The following is a 16,557-nucleotide window of genomic DNA, read 5'->3' on the forward strand; positions in this document are numbered from 1 at the left end:
AGCATGTAGGTTTGTGAGGTTCAAAGCGGTACAAAAGGGGGTGGTGATGGACAGAGCATCAGAACCAATCAAACACTCACACCCAGTCAACAGATCCGGGTTTGATCCATCACTGTTCTTTAGCCCACTCTGCCACCCCAGTTCAGACATCCAGTGGCAAAGTGAGCAAGGGACTCACGTCTGAGCATACCCTGCCAACTTATGGCGAACAAAGCGGTACAAAAGGGGGTGGTGATGGACGGAGCATCAGATCCGGGTTTGGTCCATCACCGTTCTTTAGCCCACTCTGCCACCCCAGTTCAGACATGGCCATATGCAAATAAGTCTGACCCTGTGCCTCAAGGGAACAGTCCAGCCCGAACTGCCAAGCCATGCCTTCCCTGGACCGGACACAAGCTTCCTAGGACCGGTTTCTGGCGTTTGTGAGGTTCAATTCATATGATCTGATTGATAGGCAGTACTTTCAATAAACAGGATGAAAGATTAGCAGACACAAGCATACATATGTTTGTAATAGTATTGATACAATTTTCATCTTCCACCATTCTCATCATTGGTACCATGCTGTATAAGGCAGTGACATATCCATCAGTAAGCATCATTATTTAACCCACAACCATGCTGAGTCCACGGAAAGACACAAATTCAGTGCTCTTACCTCGGGCTCCCTTTGGAATATAACAACCCGACCCCCCTTGTCCCCAGTCGCCAGAAGTTCTCCAGTGTGGTTGAACTCAACTGTAGAAATGATGTCAGCTGAAAGAAGCAAAAAGACAATCTTATAATGGTGCTTTTGAAAAGACAGAAAAAACTGATATTTACAAACACACACTATGGCAAACTTTTGAAACAAGGAGTATAAGGCGCATTGTGAATTGTACAAGTTACCTCTGTACTCCTACCAAAACAAATGCCTTTTAGTTGGAGGGAGGGAGACCACCTGTTACCATGGTGACCAGCCCAAGCTTCGCCCATCATTCAACCTATTCAGATCTGCATCATCGTTTCCCTCATCAGCTCTTATCCTCTCTGTGCTCCTACATGAGATTTACTCGTATTCTCAGGAGCTGAGAAGGCAGATGATACAGTATCAGGATGGGAAAAGCCACTATGGTAAGTAAGGTATGCTTACCCTCACACCCTTAGGCCCCTTTCCTTCAGCTTTGATTGCCAAGAACAAAGGGGCATATCAGCAACGAGGCGATATAAAATTATCGCCGCTTTTGCGAAAAGCGGCGATAATTTTATCGCCAAATCAGCAAGGTCACGCTATCGCGTGAAACATTGCATTAGCGCCTGAATTCTTAACGCCCAGCTTTGCATCTCTAATGAGATGCAAAGTGGGCGTTCCTGACCTGACATGACTGGAGAAATGTCGCTAAGCGACATTTCTCCTATCATCAAGCCCCACGCTATGAAGCATAGTGGCAAGAAAAGTAGCGATAACACCTGTTATCGCTACTTTCCTTACGCCTGCTTCAGGACTGACTTAGCAATGATATCCTATGGAAGGTGGATATCATGGCTAAGTCTATGTGCCCCTATCATCAAGGTAACGCCAATCTTCGTGAGATTATCACGGGTTTCCAGCGATAATCTCACGTTTGGCAGTTAGCGCTAGGATTTTTATCACTTTTGAGATAAGCGTTGCTAATAGCACACTATCTCAGCGATAAAAATCCACGTTAGCCGGCGATAATTATCCTAGCGCTTAGTGCGCTTAGCGATAATTATCGCCGGTTGTTGCTGATATGCCCCAAAATCCTTTTGAAGAGATGCCCAGAGTCAAAGCTGTAAGGAGCTGAGATGAATATATTCTACAAAACTATTCCAAATGAAGTGCCAGCTTTCAACATATATTGAGTGTAGAAAACATAGCCTAGCTTATTGGATGTGTTAACTACCTCAACTGTCATCTACATTCGGCAGTTCAAACCTGAAGAAACATGGGAAAGTCCTATGGTATCTACCATACCATGTGGATTTTGGTGCGTTAAAAATCTAAATCTGAATGTTATTCCCCACTAACTCTTAATATGTGTTATTTATCGCACCCAATACATAACATACCCCGTGGTAGGGCAGAAATGGATGGTATCACAATATCCAGGTTCTAAAGTGTACTGTCTGCGTATGCCGATAGGTTGACAAAGAATATTGGAAGAAACATGTATTGATTTAACTGAAATGTAATAAGACTTTGGGGCACACACTCAAAATGCATCAGAGCGACCACCTTATCCCTAGGCAGCACTATATGATTCTTTCACCATAAGGGATATATTTGAGTAATATGAATGGTATCTTATATCATGCTAGTTTTGTTTCCCACACCAGTTGCATCTCATGGTCTTCTTTAGTGTCTGTGTCTAAAACCATGGCTGTTGTGAAAAGGTGGAATGATGGAAGAACTCCTTTATGAAAGGCTCACTCAACATGAAATAATCTCACCTGAGACCGACAGATCATGTGCTAACTCACTCCTAGCATGCCAGCGAGCTACTTGATTCAACACTGCTGCCTCTTAGAGACTCGATCCCATTGGTGCTACTTGAACTAAGGGCCTGCACCTTGAGCTCAGGTTTCTTGCTCACTGCAAATTACTGTAACCAGGACAGCTGTAGAGTTGCAAGGCAGCTGTTACAAACTTTGACTGTTTATTTTGAAGCAGGTAGGAGCCTTCTGATGGCATGAGCTTGCAGCTATGTATAGATGTGAGAAAAAATGCCATCTTGCGTGATCACCCCACCTTTTTGCGTGTTCACCCCCATTTTTTTTTGACCTGATGCTGTTGTTTTTTTTGACTCTCTGTTCTTGGACACTGCTAATTAGGCCCCAGTGCATGTGCTCTCACCCCTAAAATATGGAACATTAGCTAACTCCTAATTGACATATTTAGCTTTCGTATAAGGCTATAGTATGCGGTCAGAAATACACCCCTCCTGCAGCTGCATTCTGCAAAATAAGTTACTTTTGCAGGTGGTACTGAGAGGCCCCCAGGTATAAAGAATTACCATTATATATACTGGAGACAATCAGTAATTGGCCTCTGTCTTACGTGAAGAAAGCAAAATAAGCAAGAGAATTTAGAAAACCACCCAAAGTATCAAAAAGCAGGTTGCTGTCACATGAGAAATATATGTCAAAAGAAAGATGGCTATCAAATGTAATGTTTAGATTCTTTGCTGTAGCTGCAGAGGAGGAGGGACTGCCATGTTGGGAGGGCCATCGGTGTGGAGACCAGTCAATTGACTATTTAACAAACATCAGAACCTCAGTTTTTTCTCATTTAATTTAAAACAATTGGCCCTCATCGTGATCGCAACTTCTGTCACTCACTGCAGAAAATTAGTTTTAGTCATTTCAGACATTCAGCTATTGAAATGATGATTTTAGTTTCATCTGAATATGATACTAAATTGAAGACAAAAGATTTGACAATAGAAGTCAATGGTGAAATATAAATGTTGAGCAGAGTGGGACTAAGTGAGGTACTCCATAAGAGAAGGAAACAAGCATTATAAATGCAATAGGTATCGCATTTTTTTGAGTTAAAGCTATTGGCGTTGTAAATGGCAGTGTATTTTATCCTTGTGTTATTGGGTGGAGGTATGGGGTTTGAGTAGAAATATGTGTGTTGGGTTTGAATTGTTAGTTGTGTAATTGTGTGGCATGTAAATATGTGGTATGGTGTGCAATGGAATTGTGTATAGTAATTATGTGATGTAGAGTGCAGTGGTGTAGAGTTGTGTATAGTGGTACAGAGTGACGTTGCACATAATGCAATGGAGTACAGTGGAGTGGCACAGATTGTAAAACAGTGGCTTAGAGTGATGCAGTATACAGTGTAGCGGCGTAGAGGAAAGTGAAGTAGTTTAGAGTGGATTGGCAGAGAGTGCGTTGCCATAGAGTGCAGTTTTGCAAAGCAGAGTGGCATAGAGTGGAGTGGTGCAAAGTACAGTGGAGTGGCCTATCATGGAGTTGTATAGAGTGCAGTGACAAAGAGTGCAATTGTGTTTAGTGGAGTGTGGTAGAGAGCTTTAGCATACAATAGAGTGGGGGCATAGTAGAGTAGAGAGGAGTCTAACACGCGCTTATCGTTTTTTTTGTTGCGGCTACAATAAACTGAAAATGTTTTTCCTTTCTTTGCTTCTATTCCATGGAGATTATAGTCTGGCCCGTTATAGAGCCTGTTTTTACAAACAGGGGGAGATATAATGCATGCATGCATCTGAGCACTGACTTTGAGAATCGACACCTGGCTAAATAAACAAAATGATCACTACTGCATGGAGGGTAATCACTTTTTTAGTGGAAACATAAAACTTCTGCCCAATCAAAACATGCACTCCTGCCTCCAAACATGTAGGCAAAGGGAAAGCAACTCTCTCTTGATGCACACACAAATTTCTGGCAATAGCTGCGCTGTCACGCCAGACCATAATAAAAAGGCTGTTTAACGTTTAGACTGCAGGCAGATTTGCACCCCTCCTCTTACAAAGTGCTATCTCTAAAACAATGAAGTAATAGCCCAACAGGTTTATGCATCTGCTGCTGAGATCCTTGTGCAGCCTGCATGTGCGAATCCGAAGCGGGGCAAGTCAGACACTTATTCTTCCGAAGTCGGTCGAATGTGCATTGCTGTTCAATAGCACCTATGAGTTACTGTGCTGTGAAGCCGGAAGGGTGTAGCAGAACCCATTAATAAAACACTTCATCACAAGCCTATTTAGGAATCAGAAGACTGCATTTACGAAGGACAAAGACACAAGCCTGGGCAGGGGAAAGCAAGTCCTTTCCATCAAGTAATGCATTCAGTAGACGAGAACAAACAAAAAGTATAAATAAAGTCAAAATAAATAAATGTAAAAAATCATTTCCATGAATTTTACTTCAATTCCACATTGAAATTTAGAAACATGCTGTAAGTGGGTTTGAACGTGCATTAGGAAGACTCAGCTGGGCTAACTGCAATTAATTGTATACAAACGACGAAACCCCCCCAAAAATAGCATACATAGCAAAGAAAAAACAATAATTGGCATAGCCAATAGGTCTTGCTTTTGAGACCATATAAGTATTTAGTTATGCAGCACAATATCCTTGGTGCAACAACATCAACCGTTGCATGGCTAAACACTTATAAGGTCCCAAAGGCGAGACCTATTGGCTATGCCAATGCTTGTTGAAATTGGAATAAGTGTTGTTTTCTAAGTGTTACTCTGGCAGATTCCTAGGACTTCAGAATCTTGAAGCTATGTTCTGCGTTGCCTGTAAGCTCTCTGGTGTTTAAGAAGACGCTATATAATATATATATATATATATATATCTCTCTATCTCTCGATCTCTCGCACGTGTGCATTTGTAGATGCACATAAACAGATACAATTCCTTGTCGTCTGCTGATAGGTGTTAAAGTGTACTGAGGTATGTAATAATTTACATTGGGGGCTGACTGTAACCCTAGAACAGGACAAGTGATTGGAGTGAGCCTTGTGACTTGTAGCTTGTGTTGTTGGTTGGGCTTGAGATTCACTAGTTTAGTTTTAGAAAATTATTTGCTAGTGAGGAAAATAATCAAGAGAAATCTGATTTTGTTATGACAGATATGTAAGCGACCCGCTAGAGGATGATGCTGTGCTGCACAGTGGCAAAACTGGCACTTCTGCACTGTCATATCTCTTCTAGGTTCACTAGCTGTTCATAATTCCTCCATCCAGTGTTGAGTCCGTAAGTGTTGGGGTACAAAAATGTTTCTACTCTTGGTCGGTATCAACATAGGCAGCGCATGGGTATGGCGTGGTCCGTAAGCTCACAGTGCCCCATTATGTGAGCACAAGTGTACAGTTTTTATTTACGTTTGGGTTCAGATGTGTATCGAGGAGCTCCAGAGGAAGTCACTGAATGTTTGTTAAGACAACGCAATTAGAATGTCAAAACCTTTGAGGAACATCAATTCACGGTGAATTGGGGGGGAAAGTCTTCCCTAACTTCAGAAATGATAAACACTTTCTTGGGGGCAGATCTGGATACCGGGAAAACAAAGATGTACCCTACTTTAACAAGAGTGTAGGCACTGCAGGACAAGCTCACCTTTACTAGATGTCTCAATCTTTGACGGTGAGACCAGAGATGAAACTGTTCAGTATGACGCCATCTCGCTGTCTCCTGATTCCCAACACAAAATTACACGAGTCCTATTCGGGAATGGCTAAACAGCCAGCGGACGCAAGCAACGGGAAAATGGGAGGTGCAAGTATTTGTTGCAGCAGGATCAGTAAGGAGAATAAATGGTGACTCATAGAGAATATGTTAAGTGGGAAGACTTTAACTCCTTCTTTATCCTCACATCCTCAAAGCAACAGACGTAACACATATGTGCTGTTGAGCACAAGAAACCGCTGAGCAAGAGGTGCCCCAGCACATCAGTTACTTGGTATTGAAAACCATTTTTCCAGCCCTAAATGCATTCCAGAGCCACATGCAAAGGAGAACGTACAGATTCTAATAGACAACACAACTGCTATCTTTTACTTTAACAAGCAAGTGGTCATTTTTTCAAATTTCACTTTAAGTAATTTTGCTGAATGTTTTCTTCAGAGTAGTGGCTGATGTAGCACTGTATAATGCCCACTTGAGATCCAAGCGCCCTGGAGGCGTTATTTGGAAACCGGTAACGATAGCGCGCTTTACCCTGCCACGCTGATCATTGGTGTCAAGAGGGGGCATGTAATTACAGGAGCAGGCTGGGGTTGTGGCAGCTTGAGCGGTGGGGGAGGGGAGCTCGCGTCAAGGGTGAAAAGCAATCGCGGCAGAAGTGCACATGCGTTCAACAGGGCAGTAGATGTGTTCATATACGAAGGTGTGCCATCTGTGTGAGCAGCGGTAGAAATAAGGGACTTCGTATAGATACAAATTGTGATTTCGTTGCTTACAGAGTCCCTGGTTTGTGATCCGAGCAGCGAGATTATATCTCCAGACTGGGACCTGCCCATCCCCCAGCCTGCGGTCCTCTGAAATCTGGGGGTTCCGTGGACAGAGGGAGCCCTCAGGATAGCCACTGTCGAGGCACTGCCTGCCCAAGCTTGAAGGCGCACTGTGCTAGGGCAGTGCCGGGAAACTGTGCAATGTGGAGGAGGCAGCCCAAACGCTGCACCATGCGTGAAAACATGAAAGGATGTTTGACAGCAAGTTACCCGTTCACGAACGGACACTAATTATACAAACTCTACACTGTCTGTGATGCGCTGCCTCGTAAACATTCACTCCACGAAGAAACTACACGACGGTGGGGTGCAAAAGTGTGCCGATCACATCCCCGTGCCCACTCTAAACAAGCGCTGAAAGGCCAGCACGGCCTGCGGCCGCCTATTCACTTAATTTGTGTAGTTGCATAATTTATCTTTTACATTTAAAAGACGAGTTAGTTTCTAGCACACAAGTACAAACTCGCGCACGCTGTAAAAAAAAAAAAAACAGCAAACATAACAAAGACAAAAAACAAGCATTGGCCGGGAAAGTGACACAACCGCGTGAAAAAACAAGCCGAGGTGACAAGAAGGGCTGGGCGAGAAGGGAGGGGGGAATGCCAGCATCAGAGGAGCCTGATTAAAGCTGACGAAAAGGGAGGGGGAGAAGGGAGGAGGGAGTGCGAGCAGCAGCTGTGCACGTGCACGCCATCGTGCACTCAAGCTTTAGGCCTGCCAAATCATGTGGGTAGCACTTTTGAAAGCCCACTTACAACATGTCTCAAAGAGACAGCTTGTGCTGTCTCAGCGAGACCTAAAAAGGGGAGGAAAAGTAAGACAACTGAGCGAGAATCTGTGTCGTGTGTGAAAAGATTACAGCCAATGCTTGTCTGTAGATTTCCAATTCTGACAGCCTTGTTAGAAACACTGGGTATCAAAGAGAGTATCAAAGGTTGTGGAGTGGTCGAGAAGGACCAAGTCCACAACTAGCCCTGGTCCAAAATAAGCCTAAAATCATCGTTCATGGTCCATCGTGCTGATTTGGTGCTATGAAAGGACAAAAGCCGATCGCATTGATTCAAGCAGATTGTTAGACTCAAGGTAGTCCCTCAGTTGGAGGTTGACAGCTTTGCTGCTAAGAAAGTCTATATTTAGTCAAAATTATAGAATCATCTGCCGGCTTTTTCAGGTGAGGCGAGATCATAACAATTTTTCAGGCAGATTCCTGAGAGAAATTAAGAAGAATTGTTAAGATAAGACCCATAATGTCCGTAGCAAGTTGCAAGAGGTGTGGACGGCATGGGTAAAGATGGGAGCCACATTTGGCGTTTCTCAATCTCGCTGTGACTTGAACAAGACTAAATGGAGTAAACTCTCCCAAGCTGGAACCTGTATAAGAGAAAAACTCTGTTCTGTTCAATACAGAAGGAAGATGTTGTAGTGGTAAAAGAAGTCCAGGTAGCCGTAGAGTAAATTGTAGAAGATGGTTTATTATAGCCTTATAGCCCGCTGTAGCGGGCTATACCGGCTATTAAAGGCCCGCTCCAGCGTTAAAGGCCCGAGCCGAAGGTGAGGGCCTTTAACAAGGGAACAGGACTTTAATAGCCGGTATAGCCCAGTTACGAAGGGCTATAAGGCTATTAGAAAATTCTGCCACTAGAGGGCAGAATGTTCTAACAAATAAAACAAAGGCTTTAGGGAGCGCAAGGGGATTGAAATCCCCTCAGGGTCCCTGAAGCCTTTGTTCACAGCCACAGCTGTGAACAAAGAAACATTGGAATGTTGGAGCTCCGGGCTTATACCAGCCATTATAAGCCCGGAGCTACTCCATTGCAGGTTATCAAGATGGTAAGTTTCAGGTAGGTAGGTAAGTATATAGAAGATAGCCCCACCAGGAGAAGCCTCCCTGCTGCTCAGCCTGCACGCTCCAGCTGACACTCAGAACCTTACTAGACACCCAGGCATTCCATGACATCACCAAGCATTCTGCATTCCACTACATCACCAATCACTCCAGCACTCATCCTGGCTGAGCACTAGGGAAGGTGTAACTAAGTGAAAGGTGAATGGCAACAATCAAGTCACCACAGAAGAACAATAGGATTCGGCAATGGAAATTCAAGATAATTGTTTTCTATTTAAAGAGCGTAGCCTGATTATCACAAAGAGACTGTGAAGATAAGGGTGTAATTGTCCAAGTTAACCTTGACCAAAAAACAAGAAAGGAAATGTGTTAAAGATACAGATAATATTATTAAAAAACATGTTTCCTATATTTATAAAGGAAGGGCACTGTCCCCTGCAGAATGAGGCCGAAGAAGGGCGGGCCTAGCACTGTAGCTCACCAGCACAGCGCTTAATATATGCAATCATTGTACATTTGACATGGGTCCACCTATGGTGATTTTTAAATCACCTCTAGCTGCATCTAACTCAAAAGATAGGAACATTTTGAATTTCCCACCACTTCCCCTTTCACAGCACTAATCAGGCCTTCTATAACCATCAACCCATGTCAAAAATGTGTTGCAACCTCGAAACGGCTGCCCCAAAGCATGTTGCATACAATGCAATTATTACTACCCGACATAAAAAGGTACGTATTTCATTCACGTTGGTAGGATAAAAGACTGCAGTCACTATGCCAACGTCTCGATCTTTGGCCACCGGGTCACAAACTGATCTCAGTACTGAGTGCCTAATCCACTGAGATTTACTGAAGCAACCCATGGCATATCTGCACCTCCGTAACTTCAGGCATCAGTCATAGCATGAGTAGAGGAAGGAAGCAAAAGAGATAAAGGAAGAGTGATTGAGACAGAGGGAGACTGAGACTGAAGGAAGAATAGAGACCCCAAGGGACATTTAAACTGTTTCCAAGCCTGCTAGTGCATCATAGATTCTACATGCATGTATTTGCTCTGACCCTATGATTATAATATATATTAAAATATGAGTTGTTACATATTAACAATAATATCAGCTGTTGTAAATGGCCCTTTCTAGGGTGATTTCCCTCGACTTTTTGCTTTTATCCCTCCCGGTTTTCAGCTGACCTGTGTGCTTGCTTGCCTTTTTACTTCGAGTGCTTTGACACTGCCATTCAGTGCCAAAGCTCTGTGCTTGTCATATACATACTGGTTATTGGTATATGCATGATAGCCCGATTTGAGTTTACTGAAAGTCCCTTGCCTAGAGGTAAGACATATACACAGGGCATGTAAATGAAATGCTCCGACGTGGGCCTGCAGCAATGGTTGTGCCACCCACAGAGGTAGCTCTTCAAACGTGCCATAGGTTTGCCATGGCGGGACGTGTGTGTGCAGGTTACTGTTACTCAGCTTGGCATTTGAAAAGCTACTTTCCAAGGTTTTGCATGGCTCTCGCTATATCGGAGTACTTCCTGGGGGCAGGGTGCGGTGTCCGGAAGAGGTAGGGCATGTGCGCGTGCCCACTACATGCCCTGCTAGTGAATGACACCAAATGGTGTATTCGGTATGGTAGGCCTGCTTCATGCATTGGATTGACATGCGGGACCTATGGAAAGGCTATTGAGCTGTATTTCCTATGTGTAGAAGAGTGGCAGTATAGTGTTTGGTATCGATGAGTTAGTAATGGCAAATCCTCTCCGGTGGTGCGAGTGGATTCGACTTTACTAATGAGGAAACACCACTTTGGGAAAGTGGGCATTTCTGTGCTTGTGGCTTTGAGTGCCTGTCAGCCTGTTTCCAATACACATCTAGGTGCTGGGGAGACAGCTACATCTGTGCATTCCTGCTAATTCAACCATAAACTAGGGGCTCAAGCAAAACTGCAGACCTCTGACTCTGAGGGGTCTTCCTGTGATGGATAAGAGGGGGTGGAATTGACACCTGTATTCCAAGGGTCAGGGTCTTGGCCCTACTAAAGATATTGATCAAGCTTTCCGGGGTAGGATGGCAGATAGGACAACATTTTGAGAGGGCCCATGCATTTCAAGGGTGGCCTTTTGAACTGATCTCATCTTCAAAGGCCATTGTGGGTATAACTACTGGGGCTCTGTACTCAGGAGTTAGAGACACTTGTAGGATTGAAACCAAGACGAACTATTGGGGCAGAAGGGACTGCAACTAGATTATCCACAGACTTGTGGTGGCCTGGGGCTTTTTGTGCTCTAGGAAGGACTATCACTCGGTGGATTTTGCCTGGATGTTGCTGACCTACAGCCAATTGCCAACTGTCGTGGTCCGGGTCTCTAAGCACTTTCCAAGGGCGTGTGGTGTCTGAAGGGGCTTGGGGGAAGTTTGCCAAGTCCGTGGGACCCAAGCTAGCAGCCTAAACTGCCTCCGACTTCCAGATCGGGAGGCTGACCTTGCCTGACATCACAGCCTCAGTACGAGGTCGCCGGCTCCATCTCCCTTGACCTACGCTACAGCTTTTGGTGTCTCAGTCTTTTGCCTATGGAGAGGATAGTGATCCCGCATTTGTGAAGGGGACGATGGGTGCCTGAGGACCTAATCTGTATGGAGGAGAACTAACTGTTTCCTTCCGCTTTAGTTGGTCCCGACAATCTAATCAAATTGTCGCCAGCGGGTGCAACATGTATTGTTGGCTGGTGTCGTTTGGGTGGCAAAGGAGCTTGGACACAAGGCGTAGTCAGAAGCTGTGATTTCTTGACCATTACAATTGTACGGATATACGATTTTGGGGATGTTGTGTTTTATGCTAATGTGTTAGCGAGAAAGTGGAATACATCTGAACAGCCTACATATATGTTTCTGTCACTTTTGATGTGGGAGGGATTTCTTGGCTCATGAACACCTTGGGGAAGTAAGCACATGGGTTTATGTTGCTTACCAGGCTGAGAGGATAACGGGGCAAGGGAATTCCGATGACTAGGACTTGTATGTTCATGCCGGTCTGCTGCTAATGCAAGAGTTCGATAATTGGATATAACTGTACAATATATATCCAATGTGTATGTCCTTTTGATTTGAATGTGTGTGTAATACCAAGACCAGTGTTTTATACATACTGTGTGGAGTCTTTTTGCAGTTTACACAGTGTGTTACGAGGGTGGAGTTTATGCCAATAGTTTACACTTTGACCCTAAGGATAAGCCTGACTGCTCTGTGCCAAGCTACCCAATAGTGAGCACGGGTTATCAGACAAGTGTATCATACTCATCCTATCTAGGATGGTTGATTCTGCCTAGCTTCGATGCATCCCATGCAGCCAAAAACCGCTGGATCTAACACCAGCTGATCCTCAAATTTAAAACAAATGCGCTACTCGTCTTGCTGCATCTGAAAACTACACAACTCACAAACTACACTTTGTAATAAAAAAGCCACATACTTTGCCTATAAACCAGTTGTGGCTCCTACAGGTAAGCGTGGTGCCGCGGTGTGCTGGGGCAGGGGGGATGTCGACAGACAAAGGAATAGGGGAAATTAAATAAATAAATCCTATTCCGGCATCTGTGGACACCCCTTTCCCCGCCCCACCCCATCGCTCTTACCTGCAGGAGCCACAACTGCTATAAACTTTAACCAGGCCATTGAGGAATCCCTTTTCAATTAAATTATATTCATCTTAACACAAAGAGAGGCAGAAAATATTAATGATACCACATATCTTTAGTTGTAAAAAGCCTTACAATGCAAAATATTGCACAATATAATATAGGCATTTTGAACAACCTCACAATCCGTTTGCATTTCTGGTTGGTAATAAAAGCTGCTTTGTGTGCTCCCAAACATTGCCAAAGTATGTCCATATTTTGAAGATGGCAGCAATGGCTGAAGCGGTAACACCAATACTGGCAGCCATTTCTGTTGCATGCAGAGCCTGGTAGCAAAAGTGGCATACAACTGGTAATATGGTAGTAACGGCTGGTGACGTCTGCACATGCACTCTGGCAGTAAACGTCAGCAGAAATATTAGGTGAAATTTAGCAAGGACCGGCAGTATTGCCATGGTACGAGAGAAGCCCTAGCCAGAAGGGCTATAATGCTTTTATTTCCTCCCATATAGTGTATCATTTTATAAAATAAACTTGGAAAAACAGGAAAACATGAAGGCAGGCACGCTGGAACCTCAGATTCGAGGGTTTACATAATCTCTTATTGAACCTGAACCATTTCACTGCATTCAATGGGGCTCTGAACATTTCAGAGTTTAATTACGTAATTATTCCCTGGTGAGAGTTTGTATGCCCGCACTATTAATACACGCATAACACATCAGAAACTATGAAAGCTTATGATACAAGTGATGGAAAGAAAGATCCTACACTAATCACAAGCACACCCGGCCGGTGATTTCTATCAGCCGCTCCTTGCTCAGGTTTCAGCTTTGGTGTCATCACAGAGAGGACCCCTCTGGCGGTCCTGAACTGCATTTTAGCAGCTGCCGATGACAGGAACCTCGTGGTATTTGCCGTTTTTTGAAAGGTGTGTGTGTCATTTCGTGTTAGAGAAAAGAGCGTGCTTAAAGGTTATGGCATTTGCTGTCTTTATGCAACAATATCACGGTAACAGGGTGTCAGTTAAAGGTCTGTGTAAAGGCAGTGAGAGATCGGATCAGAGGCATGACTGGCCCCAGGCCTCTGGTCCCAGCAGGAGCCTTCTCAGGAGGCGCCGCGCACCTTCATGCTCGGCTTCCAAGCACAGACTTACAGAAGTGGGGACCACGATTTATACGCCTGGCTTCAAGTTGGCCTGCACCCCACAGCAATCAACACTTTAGTACACCCCACCCTACTCTACACTCCTTAATATTGATGTGGCCTAAGGCTGGAGCAGCCAACCTCGATGCTGGGCCCCGGGTTCGAGTCTCGGCAGGGACGCTCAACATGCTGTGATCTGGGCAAATCACGTAATCTCCTTGTACCGAACAAAATGAATTTGTCCGTCTGTAATGCAACTGGTGTGCATGGTAAAGCGCTCTTATACCTTTGGGTCGAGTTCGCACTATATAAAACTCCCCCAAAAAACAAGCATTTGCAATGCAATAGATCTCGCATTTTTGAGAGTTAGAGCTATTGGCATTGTAAATGACAATGTCTTTTACTCGTGTAGTTTGGTTTGGAGTGTAGTGGATGTATGTGTTGTGTAATGGAATTATGAGGGTATGGTGAATAGATGGCCTGAGAGCTGCACAGAATAGATAGGAAATAAGACAGAGAGAAGATAGGTGGTTTGTTTAGGTAGTGGTGAATAAACTTGAGACAGAGGAGCAGAAAGTGTGTGAGAAAGAGAGAAAGAAGGGGAGAGCAGGCTACAGATGCATACAGATGCAGCACCTGTGTGGGCAGAAGACACACTCAGAAGAGGAGGATGGCATGGATTTGAGGGTAGGGAAACCTTGTAAAGGTACAGGAAAGAAGCTGTGCTTGAAGACGTGAAGTTAACCATATGAGAGAGGCGGGAAGAGTACGGGAGAGAGGGCTGTGAGAGAGTACGAGAGAGAGATAGAGGGATGAGTGGAAGCGGCACCCGGGGTGTTGAAGGGAGAGGCGAGAAGTGGACCAGTACGCAGCGTGATGAGGTACAGGTACAGCATGTGTGAGTAGGTAAATGGAAAGGAGAGACAGACATTTGAAAGGGGAAAAGAGAGGTGACCATCGGACGTTTTAAGTTAAGATTAGTTTTTTATGTAAGGTTGAGGAATATAAAATATGTTTTTTGAATTAGGATGCAGTACTGCTGAAAGACATTTTTTGAGTGTGAATATAGTGCTATAACAGGTAATTTGCTAGGTGCTATAGTAAGGTGTGTGGGTAACGTTATGCTTAAATGTGTGTTTTGAAGGTGTATGTTGGTGTGGTGCATGAGGAGCCATTAATTTGGAAACATGTTTCAAACTATATGGCTTTGATGTTGTTTGGTGAGCTTGATGGTGAAGGGGTTCTTTATGGAGCATGTTGTCTGCTGTGACCTTTTAGTTTGTGAGTTTGTAAACAATAGTGTTTGGTGTTCCAGTTGGGTGAGTACTTCTGTTGGATGGCTGAAGAAAGTCCATATATGGGTTATTGGATGTTTGTTGGTTGTATATGTAAGGTTTGTTTATAGTCGGGTCCATTGGAACTATACGGCAACGGAAAACCAAATTATGCTGCGGGTTTGACAAATATGGTAAAAAATGAAAAGTGATGCCGGATAATTTGGCAACGTCTATTTCAGTATTACATTATTTTGGCATTTTACCAATTATTTATTCTGTCATGAGAGTGTTGATTTTGAGTTTGGACGGTAAGAGAAAAAAAATGTTTTCCACAAAACCATCTGCTGTTGTAGAATAATGGGGTGGTGGGTGATGCCATCTGAGTAATTAATACATGCTTTCAGTTAAAAGATTAGTGTATTGTGGGAACTGTAATGTTGGTTCATTTTAATTGAACCAATTTGTTGTGCACCTGAAAGCGAAACATAAAACAAGTCAGCAACTGAAGAAGTTGTGCAGTGAAATTCAGTCGGTCTGTAAACCCCACATAGGAAGATACATGGCCTGCAATAGCTACAAGTCTGGTGTGCTCTACAAGTAGCCATGGCTGCTTAACTATTTTGGATCGCGTAGACACAAAGTAATAAGCAGTTACACTGAAAGTACGAGAGTCTTTGCCAATGTATTCAAGCTATGTTGTAGAGCAGCGGTACTCAAAGTACGGCCCGCGGGCCAATTGCGGCCCGCCAGCCCTTTCCATGCGGCCCTCGTGTAAAACAACAGACGGCAATCAACTGCAATTCCGCCTGTTGTTAATCCTCGGGGGCCGCATTCACTGGGTACGGGATGAAAGAGGCATGCGCAAAACCAGTGCCTCGCAAGCAGAGGCGCAACTAGAGCCAAATTTCGGCAGGGGGGGGGGCTTGAATCTTTAAGCTATAGGCAGAGTGGAGCTGATTTCGGGGGAGGGGGGGCTGAATCTTTAAGCAATAGGCAGAGTGGCGCTGCAGGGCCTCTTAGAAGGGGTGAAACAGAGAGGCCTCATTAACATGCAAATGGTCTTTTAAAGACCTGTGAAGTGCTCGGGTGCGGCTGTGGCCCGGGAAGCTGTCTCATTCCGAGCTGCCACACAGGTGGTTAAATGATTGTAAATAGATATTCCTTCTTGCCACATACTGCTCCAAGCAAAGATGTGAATAAACATGAGAAATGACGCATAGTTTAATTGTCCACTGATGTTGCTGGACTGTGCTTGTTTTCCATTTTCCAAAAATAAATGACAGTAAAATATTTTTAACGTACGTTTGGCCCATATTCAGGGGGCTTGTATTTGTGGGCTGGCAACTGCCAAAGATCACCGATGACGCCAAAAATCAGCATACAGAATCTAATCTTCAACCAGTTACCACTTACAGGTCAGCATGGCCTGTAGAACTTGGCGGGTTTAGAATGGGTGCATGTTCAATTTTCGTCACAAGGACAATGAGTTCTCAGACAGAGAGCTGCAGAGAGATGTAGAAGACGGAGGGAGAGGGAGGGAGGGAGACAGGGAGCGAGACAGAGGGGGGGAGACAGAGAGAGGGAACAGAGGGAGAGAGAGGGAGGGAGACAGTGAGAGGGAGGGAGAGAGAGAGAGAGACCGAGAGGGAGTGAGAGAGTGAGG

The 16,557-nt window shown here is 44.4% G+C and overlaps 1 protein-coding gene across 2 annotated transcripts in view; it reads right to left on the reverse strand.

The window, feature by feature from the left end:
• The window catches only part of PPP2R2C (protein phosphatase 2 regulatory subunit Bgamma), a 577,160-nt gene that overhangs the window by 349,881 nt on the left and 210,722 nt on the right, over positions 1 to 16,557 (reverse strand). For both annotated transcript variants that reach the window (XM_085642445.1, XM_085642444.1), the window contains one exon: positions 659 to 756. In XM_085642445.1, the coding sequence (XP_085498571.1) occupies positions 659 to 756 (98 nt within the window). The remainder of the gene's footprint in view (positions 1 to 658; positions 757 to 16,557) is intronic.

This window comes from Triturus cristatus, chromosome 2_2, assembly GCF_964204655.1.
Source record: "Triturus cristatus chromosome 2_2, aTriCri1.1, whole genome shotgun sequence".
In the NCBI taxonomy this organism is placed as follows: domain Eukaryota; kingdom Metazoa; phylum Chordata; class Amphibia; order Caudata; family Salamandridae; genus Triturus; species Triturus cristatus.